The following is a 22,953-nucleotide window of genomic DNA, read 5'->3' on the forward strand; positions in this document are numbered from 1 at the left end:
AGGGGATGAAATTCGGACACTGTTGTGCCGGGTGCAAATATTTGCAAACACTTGATTTATTGATTAAATGGTGTCACGTCATCTTTTGTGCTCTTGTTGCACTGTGAGAAGACGTGTGCGCCTTGCCAAGGGTGGGGGCTGAGGGGTGGGAGGGGACGGGGGCGCACTTTACAAAATGAGCGGGCGGGCTTCAGTGCAGAAGCAGATGCGAGAGGCGCACGGATGATCCACGTACTAATTAGCCGCGGATACATCAACGGGGATAATCGGATTATGAGGATTTGAGGAGGAGAACTCGGGCCGCTTTCTGTCCTCCGGTGTCACCGCCGCTATGGGGATAGACCGGCGGCGGAGAGCGTCGCTGGCTCTCACCTTGAACTTTGTGGCCTTGTTCCTCGCGGTGTCGGCTCTCGGGACTAGCCACTGGTGCGCCGGAACCCGCAAGGTCGTCAAGCCGTTCTGCACCGGCCCGGTGACGACCAAGCAGTCCTTCTGCATCAGGTTCAACAGCTCCAATTTGAACGACACGCGGCTGGTGCAGTACATCTGGGAGACCGGCGAGGACAAGTACGTCATGAGGAAGTTTCACACCGGGATCTGGTTCTCCTGCGAGCAGAACATCAACATGACCGGTAAATAGACCGAGCCAAGTAGTTTTTTTTTTTTTTTTTTTTTTTTTACTTTGATGGCATTTGCCCAGTGCACTTAAAACCTGTAACTCCGCTTTTTACTTGTGTAGTAGAACTGGCAGCCAAATATCGCCACTAATGCTGAACTCATTGAGAATGCTAATTGAGAAACATTTGCATAAATTCAAATGTTTTCTTTGCCACCATTTCAGAATGGTGCTATTTCAGTTTCCCTAATCTTCTTTCGCGTGAGCGCTGCAACACACACATGCCCTCAAACGCACTTAGCACAATAAAGTATAACAATGTTTCTTGCTTTTGTGCTTGATCAATAAATGCTGATAGGCGTTCACAATGTTTTGACGATCAATGCATTTTCTTCATTCATTCAGAAAATAGTACAAAAACAATTACAATAATGATTAAATATTTTCCTTTGTTTTCCTGAGATTTGTTGTGTGTAAGATTCACAGCCATGTAATTTTGCACGGTGGATCAGCTGGTAAAGCGTTGGCCTCGCAGTTCTGAGGTCCCGGGTTCAATCCCGGACCGCCTGTGTGGAATTCACATGTTCTCCCTGTGCCTGCAAGGGTTTCCTCTGGGCATTCCGGTTTCCTCCCACATCCCAAAAACATGCAACATTAATTGGACACTCTAAGTTGCCTGTAGGTGTGATTGTGAGTGCGACTGTTTGTCTCAATGTGCCCTGCAATTGGCTGGCAACCAGTTCAGGCTGTACACCACCTCCTGAACATTGGCAGTTGGGATAGGCTCCAGCACTCAATGCGATCCTCGTGAGGATAAGCGGCAAAAGAAAATGGATAGATGAATGGTTATTTCATAAAATAGTACAAATACTCTCCTTTTTTTGCAGGATGTTGAGACTCAATGACACTAATATAATTATCATGAACATGAGAAGTCTTGTATGTCAACAAATACATTTATTCCTATTGCATGCATACTGGCGAAACAGAGTTTCTGCCTCACAGTTCTGAGGACCGGGGTTCAAAACCCAGCCTAAGCTAAGAAAATGGATGGATGGATATTCTCTCATTTTGAATTTGAATCCTGCAACAATTTCCAACAAAGACAGGACAGGGAAAACTAAAAGAGTGGGAAAGTGGGGAAAAAAAAAGAGTGGGCAAACAAACACCTGTTTGGAACAACCTGCAGGCGGATTGGTTAGTTGGAAACAGGTGCGTGTCATTGTCCTGTGCAAAAGGGACAGTTAGTTGCTAATAAGAAAGGATGGGGTGAGATTCACCCCTTTGTGAAAACATTAAATTTTAAGGCAATCAGTTAGATATATTTTTGGAAATAATGACTCGCAATGGGAAAATACATGCGAAACATATTGTTCATTTGTTGTCTCTGCGACGTCCTATTTCAGACAGAAATTTTTAATTTGTTTCCTGGCATTTGAAAATCAAATTCAATTTGCAATTTGTGTTATGAAATTCATCACAAATTGACAGAAAATTTTTCTTGCTTATCCACTGATGAAGTTTGGGAAATTATTTACATCGTTTTATCGCGAAAAACCATCAGCCTATAAAGGTGAAGAGTGAACACCAACCGTAAACAAAACTTTGTTCATGTGAATTAAGCTCATCAGAAACATAAAAACCCTTTACAAACAAAATTTAACAGTGTCAAATTAAATCTTTCTAACTTACTTGTGGAATGTTTATTCACAGCCACGAAACTGGCAATTAACGCAGTGAATCGCTGTCGCTGCACAGGTCGGCATTGTTGTTTTGGGAGTATCAAGATGGCGACTTCTGTTTTGGTGGCCATCCAGTCTTCTTTTTTTAGATCAGTGAGTCGCACTCACAATTACACCTAAGGACAATATAGAGCCTCCAATTATTACATATTTTTGGGATGTGGGAGGAAATCGGAGTGCACGGAGAAAACCCATGCAGGCGTGGGGAGAACAATCTACCAAAGTAAGTTAAAACTACTATGCAAAGCAAAAGCCATACATCAACAACACCCAGAAACTCTGCTGATTTATTTAGGCTCGAGTTCATCTGAGCTCGACTGACACAAAGTGGAAAAGAGTGCCGTAGTTAATTATATTAATTATAAGTCAAGCAAGAAGCGAAAGATTTCCATCGACAAAACTTCAACAATTAGTTTCCTCATTTCCCATAACAGTTCATGAATGTTGGTAAAAGGAAAAATGATGCAGCACATTCTGCTCTTATTTAGGTTTTACACGTTACAACTTTATTGGAATTGGAGTTTGTAGACTTCAGCATTAAGACAGCTGTTCAGCAAGCATGGAAGGATTGACTGCTTTTATGTTTGTTGAAGCCCAGTCAATGCAGTTGACTCTTGATGTTAGCTGCTAGCCACCACACACATTGTTATTAACTGTTATTTATGTATAGCATGTTTTATGTATACATTTTACAGAGACTAACTGATTCCTGGGATGAGTTGTGATATTTTAACAAGCTTGTAGTTCTCATTTCTCTTTTATAGCCTTTTTGTTCAGTGACAGAAATACACAATCCAATAGATTTAAAAACATGTTGACTAACAACCCTTTCCAGGCTTTAAGCTGCCTTTCACTACCAGCGACGAACTCCAGTGCATGTCTTAATGAGGAAAAGTACTACAGAAAATGGATGGATGGATTTTTAGGTTTTATTGAAACAACACCACATCCAGCTTTCATTTCACTTCCACTTTAGCCATCTGGGAGCAACAGCGTCTGCAAAGCTTTTTGAGCATAAAATCCTAGGACACTCATACAGACAAGAAACAAGGGAGGTTTTAAGAATGGCATAGCTTCCACATCCCCTCAGAACAAATCCCTGCATTGATTTGAATTGCTTTATATAAGTTAAACATGCAGAGACTGAATTGTTTAAAGCGAATGCTAACAGATGATGTTAGAATGGAGCAGTCGAAACATGTCACTGTTTTATCTTACAGGTGAAAACTGCAGAAATTTTATCTATGTTGCACCTGCAAATGAAAGAGGTAAGCTGACAATCATAATCATTCATTTCACTGTACAAATTGTCATTGGTAATAGTTAAAAGTTTCAACCATTCAGCAGCAAGTCTAATGACAAGAAAGGTTGGTAATCATAACGATTTGTAAATTCTTCAGACCCTACACAAGACAAGAAAATTATCTGAATGAACTGAAGTTTTCCTTGCTCTTATAGTGAGTGGCAGCATGGTATGGTACAAAAACGAACCTGTCAGAGGGAACATGGTGCCACATAGTATCCAGACTGCTAAAAATACAAAGAAGAAATCCTAGGAGAAGAAATAACTAGAAGTTAGGATAACTGGTACAGCATTGCAGTGGCAAAATTTTCTCCTTTGTTTTTATTACTGTATTACAAAACACACTCATTTGTTTTTCCGTTTGTTCCATCCCGCAACAGCACAAGCTTCAGAACAATTGTTGATTGGCTATCGTTATGTTTTACCAGACAGTCATAAAATCTGTGGATTGTACAAACTCAGTGTAGACCACATCCATGAGGTTTTAGATGTGATGATGATGTAGACTCAACATTGTAGAACATCGTTGAATCTTACTGACACCGAAAGGATCATAATAATCTTTGAGACATCCAATGAACTGGCCTTTCCTCACCTTGATTGGAGGGGGATAAGTGGTCTCCAAATTGTCTCTTGCCGTAAGCTACTTAATGTAAAGAACAAGACTATGAGCACATCTTTCCTGTTTTGACTTATAAATACAGAGGAAAGACGGCACTGAAGCAGGGTATGATTAAACTAGCCCAGTGACATGTGTTAACTGTCACATCCCGACAGCGCGGAGGCGGACCCAAATGCAGGACTCCCAGGCAAAGGCATAATTCAGTGGTTTTAATCTTAACTGAAAAGATGCACAAATACACAGTCCAAGAAAACAGCATCAAAAAATGAGAAACAGGGTTCGATGACTGTGAAACTAAGTAGCAGAGTAACCTGGGATGCAGTGAAGCATACTCACTAACACAAAGCAACGAACTGGCAGATGCCAGTGACAAAACTCCAATTTAAGTACTTGGTCTAATCACAGTGCCTTGTGCGAAACAGCTGTGACAGGTGTCAGAGATGGCACCGCCCAGAGCAGCGGCCCGGCCACGCCCCTCCTGATAGTGCCCAAGCCTTGCTCATGACATTAACTAGCATTGATAATGCCCCATGCAAGACTCCTCCATGGTGGCCCCACAAACTCCATCACTGTACTCATCGCCGTCATCATTATTGCTAATGGAAGTGTGGCACAGCCAACGTCCTCCCCATTTTGCCATAAATTACAAATAAATGCAGTGGAAATTTCCCTACAGTATTATAAAATATGAATTTATAATTCCACGTACATACAGATTGCAAGGTATGATATTATTTACCGTGTGTCCAAATGAATGTCTATTGTTACAGGTGGAGTACCGTAGGTACATAAAGGCTGTTTTCCATTTGTGAACAGGGTCAGAGTAAAACTAATATCCATCCATCCATCCATTTTCTTCACCGCTTATCCTCACGAGGGTCGCGGGGAGGCCCAGCTGTCAAGGGGCAGGAGGCGGGGTACACCCTGAACTGGTTGCCAGCCAATCGCAGGGCACACATAGAAACGAACAGCCAGACTCACAATCACACCGAGGGGTAATTTAGAGTGTCCAATTAATTTTGCATGTTTTTTGGATGTGGGAGTAAACCGGCGTGCCCGGAGGAAACCCACGCAGGCACGGGGAGAACATGCAAACTCCACACAGGCAGGTCCAGGATTGAACCCAGGACCTCAGAACTGTGAGGCCAATGCTTTACCAGCTTGTCCGGTGTGCCACCCTAAAACTAATATGAAAACGAAAAAATAAATGAATAAAAAATACTTTTAAAATTCCAAAGTCATTCAACAAAAAGCTTTCTTTGTTTATGGAAAAAAAGTAACAGAAATGTTTTCAGAGAGAGAGATGAAATCCTCCAAGGTCTGTGGATCATGAAAAAAAATAGATCATGTATAACAAGTGATATTATGAGTGATTGAATTTATTCCACTGAATTGTTTTAAATGTCCTACAATGAGCAGAAGACCAATTCAGGGTGCACGCCGCCTCTTGCCCAAAGATAGCCGGATAGGCTCTCGCATAACCGCACGATACTGCAAATGGATGGATGGGGAAAAAAATGGTTCATAGCAGTATTTGAAACTCAATTTAATTCAACTTTATTTCTCAACAATGGGTAACTGATATGGGCGGCACGGTCTGGCAGCTGTACAGTGTTGGCCTCATAGTTCTTGAGGACGAAGGTGCAAATCCCAGCCCCACCTGTGTTGAATTTGTATGTTCTCCTCGTGCCTGTGTGGGTTTTCTCCAGGCACTCAGGTTTCCTCCCACATCGCAAAAACGTGGATTCATTTGAGACTCTAAGTTGCCCCTAAGTGCTTGTTTCTCTTTTATGCCCTGCGATTGGCAGGCAACCAGGTCAGGGTGTCCCCTGCCTCTTACCCGATGACAATTGGGATGGACTCCAGCAGTCCCGTGACCTTCGTGAGGATAAGTGGCTCAGAAAATGGATGGATGGAGTGACTGAAGGTGTAGTGGTACAGGCAACGTGGGCTCGATTCCTGCGTAGTGATGGTGTCAATATGTGCCCTGCAGCTGACTGGCGACCAGTTCACGGTGTAGTCCACCTTTCTCATGATGTTAGCTGGGATAGGTGCCGACACTCCCGTGACCCTTGTGAGGATAAGCCGCTTGGAAAATGGAATGGAATATTTCTGAACAACCTATCCTGTGCACTTTTTGTGACTGCCTTGTACCTCTAAAGGTTCTTTATGAACAAAATTAAGCAAAAGCCAAAACTGTTTGCTGTTGATTAAATATTGTCCTTATGGGCTAAATGAAAATGATTCATAATTGACAGATTAATAAGAATGCTGCCATCCTTTGAAAAATAATGTGAACAAAATCTCCATTCCTCCTGTGTACTCTCTGATCATGTTTATTAATTTACTTAGAAACGCTGACTCTTTATATTGACAATTTTCATGAGATTAAAGATTATATTTCACATGCCTTGCCCATCCATCCATTTTCTGAGCCACTTATCCCCACAAGGGTCGTGGGAGTGCTGGAGCCTATCCCAGCTGTCACCGGGCAGGATGCAGGGTACACTTTGAACTGGTTGCCAGCCAATGGCAGGGCACATGGAGACAAACAGCCGCACTCACAATCACACCAAGAGGCAATTTAGAGTGTCCAATTATTGGATGTTTTTGGGATATGGGAGGAAAGCAGTGTGCCCAGAGAAAACCCATGCAGGCACAGGAATAACATGCAAACTGCACACAGGGAGGCCCATGATCAAACCCGAGTCCTCAGAACTGTGAGGTCAACGCTTAACAGCTGCGCCACCGTGCCACCTATTCATGTTTTTTAATATCTAATTATTTATATTTGTTCACCTTTTTTCGCACTGCTTTGACAGTTAAAAATTGTAAAAAGATATAGGAGGTGCCTTTTATCATAAGCCATAAAAGTCAAAGGCCAAGTCTATTGTTTTGTCATCTAAATAATTTATTAATTAATTTCTGCTTTTACCTTACTTATAAATGATAAAATGTGATGTGCAGTTATTTATTTAAATCACGATACTAGCAGTTGTACTGACACTTTTACTGATTAGTTCTGTTTCTGTCGTTACCAATGGGAACATTTTTTGGAAACCGCAACAATGTGGAGGTTGACCGGCGTCCTGGAGCATAAAAATGGTCATGTAGAATCTGCATGCACTACATATTTATTCTAAACTAATACTACATGGAGCAGCATGGTGGGTCAGCAATAAAGTGTTGGGCTCACAGTTCTAAGGTCCAGGGTTCGATCCTGGCCCCACCTGTGTTGAGTTTGCATGTTCTCCCCATTCCTGCATGGGTTTTCCCCGGGCACTCCGGTTTCCTCCCACATCCCAAAAACATGCAACAATAATTGGACACTCTAAATTGCCCCTAGGTGTGAATGTGGGTGTGACTGTTTGTCTCCACATGTCCTGCGACTGGCTGGCAACCAGTTCAGGGTGTACCTTCCCTCCTGCCCGTTGGGATAGGCTCCAGCACTCTTGCGTCCCTTGTGAGGATAAGTGGCTAAGAAAATGGATGGCTGGATAATACTACATAATACACAGTGAACTCTTACTACTTTGCACTGATCTACCTGCTGCCAGGTCGCAGGCGCAACTCAATCTCCTCCTTTGATTCATTCACATTTCGCCTTATCGGTTCCCTCAGCTGTGCCGCTTGGAATTAATCCTTCATGTAATGCTGCAAAAGGGATTGTTTTCCCATTCCTGTTCAATTTATTTTTTAATATTAGTGGTGAGAATGCTATGATAGTTTAGTTGAGATAATAAATATTTCAGTGAGGAAAGAAACCAATAGTATTGCGTTATTTCTAAATTACAAACTCAATTATCTTTCACATATACAGTGTCCAAATGGCAAATGGAATGCAAAAATGTCCCAAAGATGCAAATTTACATCTTTATATGTAAATGTAAAAAATACAAGTGTATTAAGGGGACCCTTCTGCAATTTGTGCGGCATACTTGCTATTCAGACCATTGAGTTCCAGGACAAACATACCAGATGGCTGCACACAACTTTCAAGGGAACACTTAAACGCTCGTTGCTCATTCTTCGGCCAGCAATCTGTATTCACCAGATAAACGTTAGCTTGGAGGCTTGAATTGATTTCAGAACTGCTTAAAATAAGGAACATGCATCCAGTTGTCCTATTTTCAATCATCATTGCTGGACAGACGACAAATTGAATGAGTCATGACGATCTTTTGAGGGTTCAGAATGTTTTCTCATGTCAACTGATGTCAATTAATCAGTATCATTGGTGTTATGGAATGCTAGATATTGTTGAGAGAAGCTGGCTGATTCCCTGCTGATGCATACAGGGAAATTGTGGTCATCACATCTTGGCTTCAGGTCCATACGCCAAAACGTGTGATCGCATCCAAATGTGAAATATCGCGATGAGATGTGCCATTAATCTGTTCGAGCCCTCCCAAAAAACAAGAAAGATTTTTTTTTTTCAATAGGCTTTTTAGGAAAGAAAATCGAATTATGTCATATTGTACCTTGTAAAAAGCATTTTAAAGAGCCCGGCACTATTCCCAGGATCATTACTTTTTTCACTGTCCCTTGTACAAAACAAACAAAAGACTTTAACAGCAACTGTATGTGACACAGTAACTGGATTAATATTAGTTTAAATTTTTCTATAAATGAAGTGGATAATATATGCCAGTGAGTATTGTTATATTGTGTGTTTTTGCCCAATTTTTTCTTAAGTTAGAGCAAAAATTGGTCAATAAATTACTTTAATGACCAACACATTCATGTTTGTGGCAAATTCCATGAGAAGCAAGTGGATTCTTTGTTTCACATCCATCATTCAATAAGGACATTTTGGGCAACCAGGGTACCACCTTGGTCGTATACTCTCCATAGATATTTTGCGCAATAGCTGATATTTTCTCTGACAGTGAAGGTTAATCATACGGGCGACAGGGTGACTGATACACCTTTACAGACTCATTCCGCCCCACCCCGTTCTTAGCATGTCTGCTCCCATTAGCCTTGCCAACCTCTTCCATATTCATCTTCAATCCCCCTTCCCTCATTTCCCATTTCACTGCCTCCACCCACCCCATCAGTCTCTCAAACATGTCTTCCTGCACTCCAACAACTTGAATATGACATCCCCCCCCCACCTCCTTTATAGAGCTTTGTAATTCTTGTTTCGTCTCCCACCTTCCATAGGGGTGCTGTGGTTGTGCATCGTCGCGGAGTGCCTGTACATCATGCTCTTGGCCACCGGGGGCATCCTCATGTCAATAGAAGTGTGCCAGTTTGGCAACGTCATCGATGGCCTCAAGCTCAATGCCTTTGCTGCCATATTCACCGTGCTTTCAGGTGGGTAAAATCCAGACCTGACCAGTGACAGACGATCAAGGAAACCAAAATATCTATCAACTCTCCATGAGGCCTACAAACGCTCTGATTTTGTGTGCCATTCCATAGCAACTGATCCTTAAAAGTCTAATCCAGAGGCAATGTATTTTATTTGTCTATCAAACAAATGTAGCTAAAATTTCATAAAAAATATATTTTAAAAATTCTCAACACAATAGAAATGAAATAAATTAGCGTCAAAGTCAGTCTCAAGATTTTGTTCGAAATGTCACTTAGATTCGGCAAGTTCCGTAATTTCCCAGAATGTGACATCATGTCAAGACAACATTTATAGAGAGTGAAAAAGTTAGCAAAAATGATGATCAAGGAAGTGTGTTAGATACGGCTGTTCTGTTTCAAACGGTGACGGAGTCAGCTTACATGAATTGCTGAAAGATGAACAGATAGGCAGGTTATGGACCAGGTTTGTGAAGACAAAGCAGACGCATTGGACTTACAAATCAAAGTGGACAGAAATGTGTTCCAAGCATTTCACGGAGGACTGCTTTGAAAAACCGGTACAGCGTTCACTTGGCTTCAGTAGCACGTAAGTAAGTACGTGTTCACTTGTTTAGTATTGACAAGTATCTACCTCGTTTTAAATGTAAGTACAATACCGATACTGTTATACAGTGAAAAAAATAAGTATTTGAACACCTTTGCTGTATCGCAAGTTCTCCCACTTAAAAATCTATGTCTGAAATTTTAACCGGAGGTGCATGTCCACTGTGAGATCGATAATCTAAAAACAAAAATCCAGAAATCACAACGTATGATTTTTTTTTTTTTTTTTTTTTTTTTCAACGATTTATTTGTGATACAGCTGGTTTCTGAGCTGTCGCTGAGAAACATGGAGTTTCAGCTCCCTCCAAAGATTTTCTATTGGGTTTAGGTCTGGAGACTGGCTAGGCCACGCCAGAACCTTGATATGCTTCTCACGGAGCCACTCCTTGGTTTTCCTGGCTATGTGCTTCGGATCATTGTCATGTTGAAAGACCCAGCCACGACCCATCTTCTATGCTCTGACTGACGGAAAGAGGTTGTTCCCAAAAATCTCACAATACATGGCCGTGGTCATCCTCTCCTTAAGTTACAGTGCAGTCATCCTGTGCCATTTGCAGAAAAACACCCCCAAAGCATGATGCTACCACCCCCATGCTTCACAGTAGTGATGGTGTTCTTGGGATGGAACTCATCATTCGTCTTCCTCCAAACACGATTAGTGGAATTATGACCAAAAAGTTCCATTTTGGTATCATCTGACGACAAAAATTTCTCCCATGACTCCTCTGTATCATCCAAATGGTCATTGGCAATCTTAAGACAGGCCTTGACATGTGCGGGTTTAAACAGGGGAACCTTCCGTGCCATGCATGATTTCAAACTGTGACGTCTTAGTGTATTACCAACAGTCACCTTGGAAACAGTGGTCCCAGCTCTTTTCAGGTCATTGACCAAGTCCTGTCGTCCTCGGCTGATTCCTCACCTTTCTAAGCGTCATTGAGACCCCACGAGGTAATATCTTGCATGGGGCTCCACCCCGATTTGAGATTGACCGTCACATTTAAATTTTTCCATTTTCTAATGTTGCTCCAACAGTGGACCTTTTTTCACCAAGCTGCTTGGTAATTTCTCCGTAGCCCTTTCCAGCCGTGTGGAGTTGTACAATTCTATTTCCGGTGTTTTTGGACAGCTCTTTGGTCCTGGCCATGTTACAAGTTTGAGTCTTACTGATTGTATGGGGTGGACAGGTATCTTTATGCCGCAAACAACCTCACAAAGGTGCTTCTGATTCAGGATAATACATGGAGTGGAGGTGGACTTTTAAAGGCGGACTGACAGGTCTTTGAGGGTCAGAATTCTATCTGATAGACAGGTGTTGAAATACTTATTTGCAGCTTCATCACACAAATAAATTGTTAAAAAAATAATTAAATTGTGATTTCTGGATTTTTCTTTTTAGATTATCTCTCTCACATTGGACATGCACCTACAATGAAAATTTCAGACCCCTCCATGATTTTTTAGTGGGAGAACTTGCAATATCGCAAGGTGTTCAAATACCTATTTTCTTCACTGTACATCTAGGTGTACAACCAGAAGGTATTTTATTTTTCAGTACTTTGGTCCAAGTCAATGGGTTCCTGTTCGAGTTGCAAGGTGTAGTGTGGGGTGGAAAAAAAACATCTTTCAATCGTTTCTCTCTACTGCAGGCCTACTGTATATTCTGCTTGTATTATTGAGGCCAGTTTAAGCCATTTTGGAATTTCTTGCCACTTGGCACGTCGCCCTCCCCTGCCTCTGTCAAGGAATTTACGATGACCTTCTCTCTAATCCACTGAGTGAAAATGATGCTGACCACCAGGCTCGGTGCAGCGAAAGATACTCCGCTTAGCCGCAAAGACTTTTCTGCACATGAATAACTTCCCTGCTTAGTAAGAGCCACCGGCTAAATGACTGAGCCATTACTCACCCTTCAGTCCACATTGAAGAACTGATTGTATGTATACTCTGAGCATCTACTGTATTTCATTACAGCCACCCCATAGTGCTCTCAAGGTTGAAAGTTCAGTCTGATTATAGTGGGGGATGTCACATTTTCTAACCTCCTCGCTTTAGATTAATTAAATGGATGCCCTTTTTTGTGTTTGAGAATGATTTTAGATTCACGAACATAAACACAGACATGAGATGAAAATTGGCTAGTGCGCATGTATCATAAATTTGATGGGAATTTTCAGTGTATGTTGATCTTTTGTACAACTTTTTTTGATATATAAACTCAGAGTATTGTCTCAATGGTTGTTATAAAATCCCCTCTGAGCTCAATTTTCATCAGTTTAAAAATATGTTTGAAAAGACATCAGATTGTTGCACCAGAAACATAAGACAATACCAGAGGCGCACATGCTCTTGCACACATACACACAGACAATAATCCTGCCTAATAAAGTGTAATAAAAGATGAAAGTCCCTAACAAATTTTTTATCAGAGCCCAGGTGTTGATGACACAATAAAGTCAGTCTAAAATTGACTGTTTATATCATAGGAATATTCATATTTGATAGACACACACAAAAAAGGCACATTTTTTTATCCATTATGCAATACAAGATCGGCTTTCTATTGAAACACTGTCCCTAATATAAAAAAAACTGCCCTCAAGAAGCTATTCAAATTTACTGCTCTCAGCTATTTAATATTGTTATTGTCACATGAACACTATTTCAACCTCTTCTACCCACAGGGGACGGTTGAAGTTTAGCAAACTAATTCATTTATGAATAATTGCTCTCCATGCTGGAGGCCCCAAATTTGCCTTTGTATTGACCTCGTTTTGGAGGTTGCAGAAGAGGGTGGTGTTTTTCTTCCTTTCTGTCATCCATAATATTACTTCTTCTTTTTCTTTTGGCTTGTCCCGTGAGAGGTTGCCACAGCGTGTCATCTTTTTCCATCTAAGCCTATCTTGTGAATCTTCTTCTGTAACACCCACTGTCCTCATGTCCTCCCTCACAACATCCATCAACCTTTTCTTTGGTCTACCTCTCACTCTTTTGCCTGGTAGCTCCATCCTCAGCACCCCTCTACCAATATACTCACTCTCTCGTCTCTGTACTTGTCCAAACCATCAAAGTCTGCTCTCTCTAACCTTGTCTCCAAAACATCCAACTTTGTCCGTCCCTCTAATGAGCTCTCATCCTATCCAACCTGTTCACACCAAGCGAGAAATTCAGCATCTTCATTTCTGCTACCTCTCGTTCTGCTTCCTGTTGTTTCATCAGAGCCACCATCTGTAATCCGTGCATCAAGGCCGGCCTCACTACTGTTTCATAAACTTTGCCCTTCATCCTGGCGGATACTCTTCTGTCACATAGAACTTCAGACATCTTCCGCCAACTGTTCTACCCCGCTTGGACCCGTTTCTTCACTTCCTTACCACACTCTCCATTGCACCCCGCTTGGACCCGTTTCTTCACTTCCTTACCACACTCACAATTGTTCTGGATTGTTGACCCCAAGTATTTGAAGTCATCCACCTTCGCTATCTGTTCTCCCTGAAGCTTCACGCTTCCTCCTCTGCCCCTCTCATTTACGCACATATATTCTGTTTTACTTCGGCTCATCTTCATTCCTCTCCTTTCCACTGCGTGCCTCCATCTTTCTAATTGTTCTGCCGCCTGCTCCCTGCTTTCACTGCAGATCACCATATCATCTGGGAACGTCATAGTCCAAGGGGATTCCAGTCTAACCTCGTCTGTCAGCCCATCCATTACTACAGCAAACAGGAAGGGGCTCAGCACGGAACCCTGATTCAGTCCCACCTCTACCTTAAATTTTTCTGACACACCAACGACGCATCTCACCGCTGTTCTGCTGCCCTAATACATGTCCTGTACTATTCTAACATATTTCTCTGCCACACCGGACTTGCGCATGTAGTACCACAGTTCCTCTCTTGGTACTCTGTTATAGGCTTTCTCTAGGTCTACAAAGACGCAATGTAGCTCCTTCTGACATTCTCTGTACTTTTCCACGAGCATCCTCAAGGCAAAGAATGCATCTGTGGTATTCTTTCTCAGCATGAAACCATACTGTTGCTTGCAGATACTTACTTCTGTCCTGAGTCTCGCCTTGACTACTCTTTCCCATAACTTCATTGTGTGGCTCATCATCTTTATTCCTCTGTAGTTTCCACAGTTCTGAACATCACCTTTGTTCTTAAAAATGGGGACTAGCACACATTTCCTCCATTTTTCTGGCATATTCTCTCTCACTTGTATTCTATTGAATAAGTTGGTCAAAAACTCCACAGCGACCTCACCAAATTGCTTCCATACCTCCACTGGTATGTCATTGGGACCAACTGTCTTTCCATTTTTCATTCTGTTCAGTGCCTTTCTAACTTCTCCCTTACTAATCAAAGCCACTTCCCGGTCGATCACGCTTGCCTCTTCTACTCTGCCTTCTCTCCCATTTTCTTCTTTCATTAACTTCTCAAAGTACTCTTTCCATTTAGTCAGTACACTACTGGCACTAGTCAAGATATTTCCCTCACTATCCTTAATCACCTTTACTTGCTGCACATCCTTCCCATCTCTAACCCTCTGTCTTGCCAACCTGTCGAGCTCCTTTTCTCCTTTCGTATCCAACCTGGTGTACATGTCATATGCCTCTTATTTAGCCTTCCCCCCTCTACCTTTACCCTACGACACATCTCAATGTATTCCTTACACCTCTCCACAGTCCTCTCCGTATCCCACTTCTTCTTAATCTAAAATAATCTCTTTCCTTAGATGACTTCCTGTATTTTGGCGTTCCACTACCAAGTCTCTTTCTCTCCTTTCCTAACTGTTGTAGAATTCGTATGATGAACACTCGTATATGTTTGGCACAGTTCTATGCCGGATGCCCTACCTGACACAACCCTCTGCATTTATCCGGGCTTGGGACAGGCCAACAGGTAGCACAATATTGTGCAGCAGATAATCAAAAGGAAGCAATCAAATAAACAAAGTCAGCACAAAAGATACACAATTTACATACTACCTAATCTATGTTAAAGTTAAGGTCAAATGAAAACAATCACAATAAACACAGTCAGCACATAAGATACACAAATCACAGACTACTTGTGTTAAAAATTTCAAGGATATGGCGATTTAAAGGATACGTGGATGGAGAGGATTCAAACCACAAAGCCCCTCACTAGTTCAAAGTTGAGTCGACGATTGATGTTTGGTCCTCGTTATATACTCTACATAGGTAATAACGTTAGCACGCTAGGCTAACTTGGGCCGAGTAGCTTCAACGCAAATGATACAGCACCAATTTGGGTACTAAGATAAGACTTGTTAAATTTCCTAAATCCTCACGGCCCTCATCGCACAAGTTATGAAGTTACTCACATTCAATGTTTCTTCAAGATCCACGAATTGATCACAATCCCGTCTCGTTGTTAACGAGCCAAGCTAAGGAATACTAGGCCGATAAGCAAGTTTAAGTTGGGGTTTCCACTCACCCAACTTCTTATTTGTACTCACTATCCTCGTTGTATACGATACGTAGGTTTTGCAGGACGTGTAGATACTAGCGTTTGATATTTTCCTCCTACCTTCCTACCTAAATATTGGAAAACAGACGCTTTCGTTGTTAGCGGCCCCAGCTAGGCTAACTTAGGCCGAGCTGTTTCGACGCGAACGATACGACTCCAATTTTGGTACTTAGGTTGCACAGGTGGTGGTTTTAGCCCACTGAAGTCGTCACCAGGAGCGTACCATGTCGAGTATTCACAACATTCGTTCCAAAATTTATTGGATTACAATCGGGCTGGTCAGAGCTTTCTGTTTAAGGTGCTACTAGCTTGAAGACCGGAAGCCATAATATTACGACTGTCCATTAAAAAATGTTCCCAGTGTGGTGCCACAAAAGATATATTTCAAACAAACTACGAGTCCTGGAACCTTTCTGGCATACCTCGTATGTTATATTTACATTATAATGTTTATTCAGGACCAATACAAAATATTTCCCAAATCTTTCATAAAAATCGCACTTCAATGGATAGGTTTCCAATCACGCCATGTTGTGTGTCATAGTGGTCAGAGAACACAGGTGATAGGTGAAGCGTGATTTTTTTTTTTTTCTATCGTTAATTTATGCGATTGGTCTAAGGACTGCACTGACGTCATTGAAAACCTATCAATAGACAGTTTTGCACTCGAAAGTCTTTTTACAAACTGTTGACCTATCTGAAGTGTTGAAAATGGATCCCTCTCTTTGACAAAGCCATTTTTATATTCCCTAAAAACTGATATTTTTGGAGATGCGAGGATTCTGCCCGAGTGCAGCAATTTATGTAATCACGGCTTTCTATGTTGGTGATGCACAAAAATTTCATCAATAACAGCGCAAAGAGGCATTTTCAGCTGCAGACCCAAAGACTTTTGTCAAAGAATAATATGCAAAATAAGATGTTGCTATGATGCAAGATGAAACCATGACTGCCATAGACATGTACAAAGTATTACAAAATAAAAATGAATTTTCTATTAAAATGCAAAGTTGAATTGACTTGGAGATAACGACATGACACGCAACCTTAAGTCATGGTTTGATGATGACAGTGCTCAACAAATCTTACTGCACTCTAAGTCAACCATAAATCTGCTCGTCAATTTATGTAAACCAATATTAATGACGATGCTGAATTTTTTTGTTTCTGCAAGAATTCAAATTTGCATATCACTGTTTTCCGTGTGTCTTTACCGTCATCGTGCTAGCCGCTGGCAGCTAGCGACTCGTCCTGAACCCAAAAAACAATCAACAAGTGATTGAGCAGCTGTAATGTTGAGCTACATTGCTATGCCTGCTAAATAATACAAATAAAACACAAAAACTTTAAAAGCCTCACATGGGTTGCTCTGATTTATTTATTCAAATCATGGCTGCAATTTTAAATCCACTGTGTTGTATGCCTCCTTCAGAATTGGAAATGGGAATTATAAATTCCTTGTGTCCATTGCGTTTTTATTGTATTTTTTTAATAAAAAAGACCCTTTTTTGTGCACCTCTCCCAAGCTTATTACCAAATCCACTCGTGGTATTTTTCAGCATCCTAGCAAGCTAAGCTATTAAACATTGTTTTGAATAACTGGAGGTGGTTATGGTTGTTACTTCAAGAGGAACCGCACAAGATTACCTTTGTACTCGCAGTCATTCGTGGTTTATACAGCGATCAAAGAATGGGAATAAAAGTGTGAGCGTGTGCGCAAGGACAATAAAAGATGCATTTTATTGCCTGACAACTTGTGATGTTGTCCCGATTCCCGCTCAGTGATGGTGTCGATATGTGCCCTGCAACTGTCTGGCAACGAATTCAGCGTGTAGTCTGCCTTTTGCCCAAAGTTCGTTGGGATAGGCTCCGGCACTCCCATAACCCTCGTGAGGATGGGCAGCTTGGAAAAGTGACATGGACATAATAGGCAAGAGGAGACAAATCCTACATATCCCAAACTGAAACACATTTCAAAAGTTTATTTCTGGAAGTGGTCACTTTTGCATATAAGTAATGAAAAATGTGACTTTATTTATATAATTGTGATCTTTTGAAGGATAACTGTAATTCACATCGCATCAGTAATTTAAGTTTCAAAAGGAAATCTATCATTATTGATGAAATGATATAAAAACTGTCCATTCGTGAAACCTCTGCCTCAAAATCTAATCTAGTGCGAGTAATTTAATGAATGAACGTGAAGTTGATCCATTGCCTCCACTACGGCATGTAATGTGATACTGACATCAAGTGGACACGCTGGGGAAGTGCACGGTTATTTTATTTATGTTGAATATCTGTTTACTTGTTTATACAGGCCTGCTCGGGATGGTGGCCCACATGATGTTCACCACAGCCTTTCAGCTGACTGTCAGTCTGGGCCCAGAAGACTGGAAACCTCAGACATGGGACTACAGTTGGTCATACATGTGAGTCAACAAACATTTATGCTTTTTTTGCATTTTGGAGTTTGAAAGGTTTTCTTTTTTTTTAATTTGCTATACTTCTAAGCATGCATTCACCCTGAACACAGTCAGGAAAGATGACATCCTTTTAAGATTCATTGTACAGGAAAGAAAATGCACACAAGCCACATGGAAAATTTTAAATAAAAACAGTGATTCCCAAGAAAGACAACAGCGCACTCGCTACAACAGGGAGGATGACAAAATTAGACAATTTTGGGCCTGTGGATGATCACCCTACAGACATTTTGTGCGCATACTGCACAAATTGTTTGTATTTGAGTGACAGGTGAAGGTCAAGAGAGTTTATTATTCATGATTTTGGAGTCTTATATAATATATGGTCTTTTTTATATAATTCATTATAATTTGGCAGGGTTAGCCTTGTTATCAACACTCTTCACTTTGCAGGGCCATTAATGTTTTTCAACCGTTGGGTTTTTTTCTTGAACTCAACGTTCATACTTGTGTTCTGAAACAAATCTACTAAAAATATTGAAAATTTGATCCAATTCTATATATAAAGAAATCTGTTGAAATGGTATTGTTGTTAAAACTACTGTATACTCCTCTTTAGATTAGCGTGGAGTTCATTCACGGCGTGCATGGCGTCCTCTGTCACCACCATCAACCGCTACACCAAAACCATCCTGGAGTTCAAGCACAAGCGAAGGAACATTGAGAAGAACTTCAAGATCAAGCAAAAGCTCCTGGAGCTCGACGCTCCCGAGCAGGTATGGGACATGTACATCAGCTCGGTGCCAAGCACCGCGGAGGAGCTGCTGGACCTTTCATCCGACGGCCGCAAACTCTCCAACACTTCCATCTTCTTGGACCTCAACGACCTGCCTGACCCCCAGGGGGAGGAGTACTGTTAGAGCAGATATTTAAATATTCAACATCAAGAAGACAGTTACGGTTTCTCCTTAGTTTAGATTATCGGGGGCCGAAAAGAACTACGAAGACGCCCCCAGCCCCGTCCATCCCTAACTAATAAAATCCTTATCTGATGGAAACTATATATCTCTACTTATCGTAAAAGCAAGAAAATTGTATCTTGCCCATTTTTAACAGAAGTAACCAAAATTGGTGTCACTATTCAACTGAAGCGCACAAAAGAAAACGATTAAAATGTCTGTACCAAAATACACATTACTCTCATAATTGTACCATGAAAGTAGAGTTTAGAGTTGTTTATATCAAGCAGACAAAAGACGGCGTCACATCGATGTATTGTCAATGTAGATAACAATGTAATACAAAGCAGGAAAATGTGCAAGATTTCTTTAACATCTGTTGATTCGCAAGGCTAAAGTTAAAAATGTAAATGAATGTTAAGTGTGCGTACAATGTATAATGTAGACACTGTTACAACAACTGTGTGTGTGACAAAGTTTGTACACAACTCACAGTGACTGCTGGTCCACCGATGAAATAGGCAGCTAAAGCTTACCATCACACTTGTTTATTTTTTTATATAGCAAAAAAAAAAAAAAAAGTATTAGTGTTGAATGATAAAATGCACACGTGATCTTATAGAAGGCTTTTCCAAGCCTCCGCAATTTTGTGATTCGATGTCCGCTTTAATGTAGAGGGATTAGCAAGATGTGTATTATTGTATAGTTTTTTTTCCTCAAAAGGTAATACAAGAGGATAGTCTTGTTTTTGTTTTTGGTTTTTTTTGGGGGGGGGGGTTTGCCAGCATTTTTTTCTGTGTATAGCATAAAATAATGCGCACTGAATCGGAGTCGAGTTGTTAACTCTAACAATAGACTTGACATGCATCAGCGCACTTTGTTGACGAAGTTGTGCTTCATGTGCTTGCGAAAATGGGCCCTTTGCTAGTGTGAATATACTCGAGCAATGCAATGATACTGTAATACTGCTTCCATGAGCTGAAGCACAAGCGGTTTTACATATTGATCTCATTATAAACTCATTAGGTTGAGTTGGACATTATGTGATATTTTTATGATCATAATATTGAGAGAATTTCAGCTCAAAACAAAGACAATACTTCCAGCATTATTATTTATTACATATAAAAATTGTGAGTGCAGCTGTTGTCTGTCTCCATGTGCCAGGGTGTACCCCGCCTCCTGCCCGATGACAGGATGGGCTCCAGCACTACTGCAACCCTTGTGAGGATAAGTGGCTAAGAAAAAGGATGGATGGATGAATAAAATTTTTTAATTTGTGCAAGAGTCATGTATGTTGACATGCATGATTTGCTTTTGCAGGCCTCCTAAAATGATGTCGCGGGGTGGATCTGGCCCCCTGGCCTTGTGTTTGACACCCATGGCATGCCGCATTAAAAAGTAGTGTTCGTTACTTGTCATCTGCCAAGGATACTTTCATTATAATCCATGTGCATTTGAATTTTGATAATGGATTTTTTATTGCGCCTCATTATGTTGCGTAGGTGTACCTCGTGACATACTGTCTAGATGAGTTTGTTGATGTTTTTTATTGTATCAAAGTAGTGCAGAACTGCTGTGAGTGGATCAAGATGATGTCTTGTAGTGACAGATCTTGAGTCCGACCGAAAATATGCGAGTTATTAAATAGTTGACTTCAATTCCTCCTCATAGTGTATGTGTGTATTTAAAATGATGCAGACTACAGTGGTGGATGTCTTACCTCACAGCAGGATCCTTCCCGTCTAAGGTTGTTTATTTCTTCTACTAGGATACCAATTTCAAGAAAACATGTAGCAGCTGTGCAAACTGCCAAAAATCAACAGAGAAGGCTTGCATTCTATGTGAACTTTATACCATGTGTCTGGCTGTTGTGTTACTATAGAATTATGGAAGTTGTGAAACACAAGCCAGTCATTTTAAGTCCATTTGAAAGAATGCGTACTGCTACAAGTGTCTTATTAGATTTGTTTAAAGTGAATTATGTAAATAGAACTCGGTGGTATGTCTTGGTTTGACTTTAAATTCTATCTTAATGGACTGAATACTAAAGCATGTTTTATCTAAACGTAAAATGTTTGTGGCACTTTTTGTAGATGTCCTTTGGTTACAATTTGTGGATAATATGCAGTTTGCAGTATGTACGAAATATTAAAGTTGAATTTTTTACATATTGGCCACAAGAGGGCAGTGCTGTCATACCCTTTGTCGTGTTTCCGTTTCACCAGCGCTCTTCGTTTTACGACGGAAGCGCGTTCCTTAGAGGACGACAAAAATACCTATTTCAGGGGTCACCAATCTTTTTGAGGCTCGGGGCAACTTTGCATGATATGACCTGTTTGTTTACGGCAAACTTCTAAAATGACCAAAGTTATACTTTACAAATATATATAAATACTTTCTATAATGCATTTTTAATTCATTAATGTAAGCAAACCAGATTCAAAATTTAAAGCGGAACGTATATTTAAAATTACGGAAATAACTTCAAGACTACAAAAACCGCATAAAAGCAATTGGAAATTGGATGGATAATTTTATTTAATTTTTTAATGAATTTGCAAACAGCGCAATCTGTTTTAGGACGACAATTACATTATTCCCAATGGTGCCGGGACCCCCAGAAAATAAGACTCCTTTTGAACAAGATGATACCACATGATATTAATAGGGTAACATCTAAAACGGAATCAAAAGGTGCAGACTCCTAGAGACTTGCAAGTAACATGACAAAAATAATGAGTAACAGATTGCAGTCTGCTTTTTGGGGTAAAAATAGATTTATTTTGCTTTTCAAATGAGTGCAAACGCATGCAAAATGAAACCCTGTAAGTAGGCATCACAAAGTCTGATGTGTTCCAACAGCCAAATCAAGAACAATGACTTCACTTGACCCTGCATGTTCCTTAAGTTGTCTTGTATGTCATCTGCAAGACTGTTTCTGCCTGCTCGCTCCCCAAAATGTGTTGACCCGAGCCAGGCCGCCCTCCACACACACACACATATGCAGCCCTGCATGTGCTCAAGGCCTAAGTGATGCACATCACTTCGACCGCCACCATCCATTTAGTAACATTCATTATTCAAGAATACAAAACCACTCAAACGTGAGCTCGTTTAAAGAATCTCTCACTCGTCCCTCTCCGTCATTAGCCATATAAAAAAAAAATGATTCCCTTTTTACGGGAACAATACTTGGATGATATCACTCAGTAGGTATGCATTGATTGACATGGTGATATTCAAGCGCTAACGGGTACACAAGTACTACAGTTATGTTCATTATTATGGTTATTAGGGGCTGCAACATCCTCTACCAATTAGCTGTATTCTGCATTTTAGCATGACTTTACTTGGATGTTTAATATAGATAACTGGGTGTTTTTTTTTTTTCTGTTAATCCCTCTGCAAGAGAGATAGATGAATTTGAAAAATTGGCAAAAATCTTGAGAAATGTCTTTAAATCGGCATTTGTTAATTAACATCAAGACTGCAAGGCAGAATGGTGCAACAGTGGGTTGTCAAAGTGGTCAAAACCACTGAGTCCACTTTGGTGTTGACCACACACATACAGTGTAGAAAATAAGTATTTGAACACCCTGCTATATTACAAGTTCTCCCACTTGCAAATCATGGTGGGGTCTGAAATTTTCATCGTAGGTTCATGCCCACTGTGAGAGAGATAATCTAAAAAGAAAAACCCACAAATCACAATGTATGATATTTGTGTGATACAGGTGCAAATAAGTATTTGAACACCTGAGAAAAGCAATGTTAATATTTATTATAGTAGCATTTGTTTGCAATTACAGAGGTCAAACGTTTTCTGTAGTTGTTCACCAGGTTTGCACAAACTGCAGGAGGGATTTTGGCC

At 40.7% G+C, this 22,953-nt stretch overlaps 1 protein-coding gene across 5 annotated transcripts; it reads left to right on the forward strand.

The window, feature by feature from the left end:
* The first annotated feature begins 166 nt into the window (after positions 1-166).
* On the forward strand, positions 167-21,250 carry gsg1l2b (gsg1-like 2b). 5 transcript variants are annotated; one of them, XM_061810859.1, is made up of 7 exons: positions 167-632; positions 3,579-3,626; positions 9,450-9,602; positions 18,015-18,126; positions 18,740-18,896; positions 20,247-20,303; positions 20,403-21,250. In XM_061810859.1, the coding sequence occupies exons 1-7, from the start codon at positions 332-334 to the stop codon at positions 20,409-20,411; spliced, it is 837 nt and encodes a 278-aa protein (XP_061666843.1). In that variant the 5' UTR covers positions 167-331; the 3' UTR covers positions 20,412-21,250. The 5 variants fall into 5 exon arrangements, with proteins under 5 accessions (XP_061666843.1, XP_061666842.1, XP_061666840.1 ...); XM_061810858.1 differs by having other exon boundaries at positions 20,247-21,250; XM_061810856.1 differs by having other exon boundaries at positions 18,740-21,250.
* The last annotated feature ends 1,703 nt before the right edge of the window (positions 21,251-22,953 follow it).

This window comes from Syngnathoides biaculeatus, chromosome 22 (assembly GCF_019802595.1).
Source record: "Syngnathoides biaculeatus isolate LvHL_M chromosome 22, ASM1980259v1, whole genome shotgun sequence".
Taxonomy (NCBI): Eukaryota; Metazoa; Chordata; class Actinopteri; order Syngnathiformes; family Syngnathidae; genus Syngnathoides; species Syngnathoides biaculeatus.

Coding starts and splice junctions, on each gene's coding strand:
- gsg1l2b (XM_061810856.1), top strand. CDS start 332: ATGGGGATAGACCGGCGGCGGAGAGCGTCGCTGGCTCTCACCTTGAAC. Junction 3,627..9,449: donor TGCACCTGCAAATGAAAGAG/GTAAGCTGACAA, acceptor CACCTTCCATAG/GGGTGCTGTGGTTGTGCATC. Junction 9,603..18,014: donor CATATTCACCGTGCTTTCAG/GTGGGTAAAATC, acceptor TTGTTTATACAG/GCCTGCTCGGGATGGTGGCC.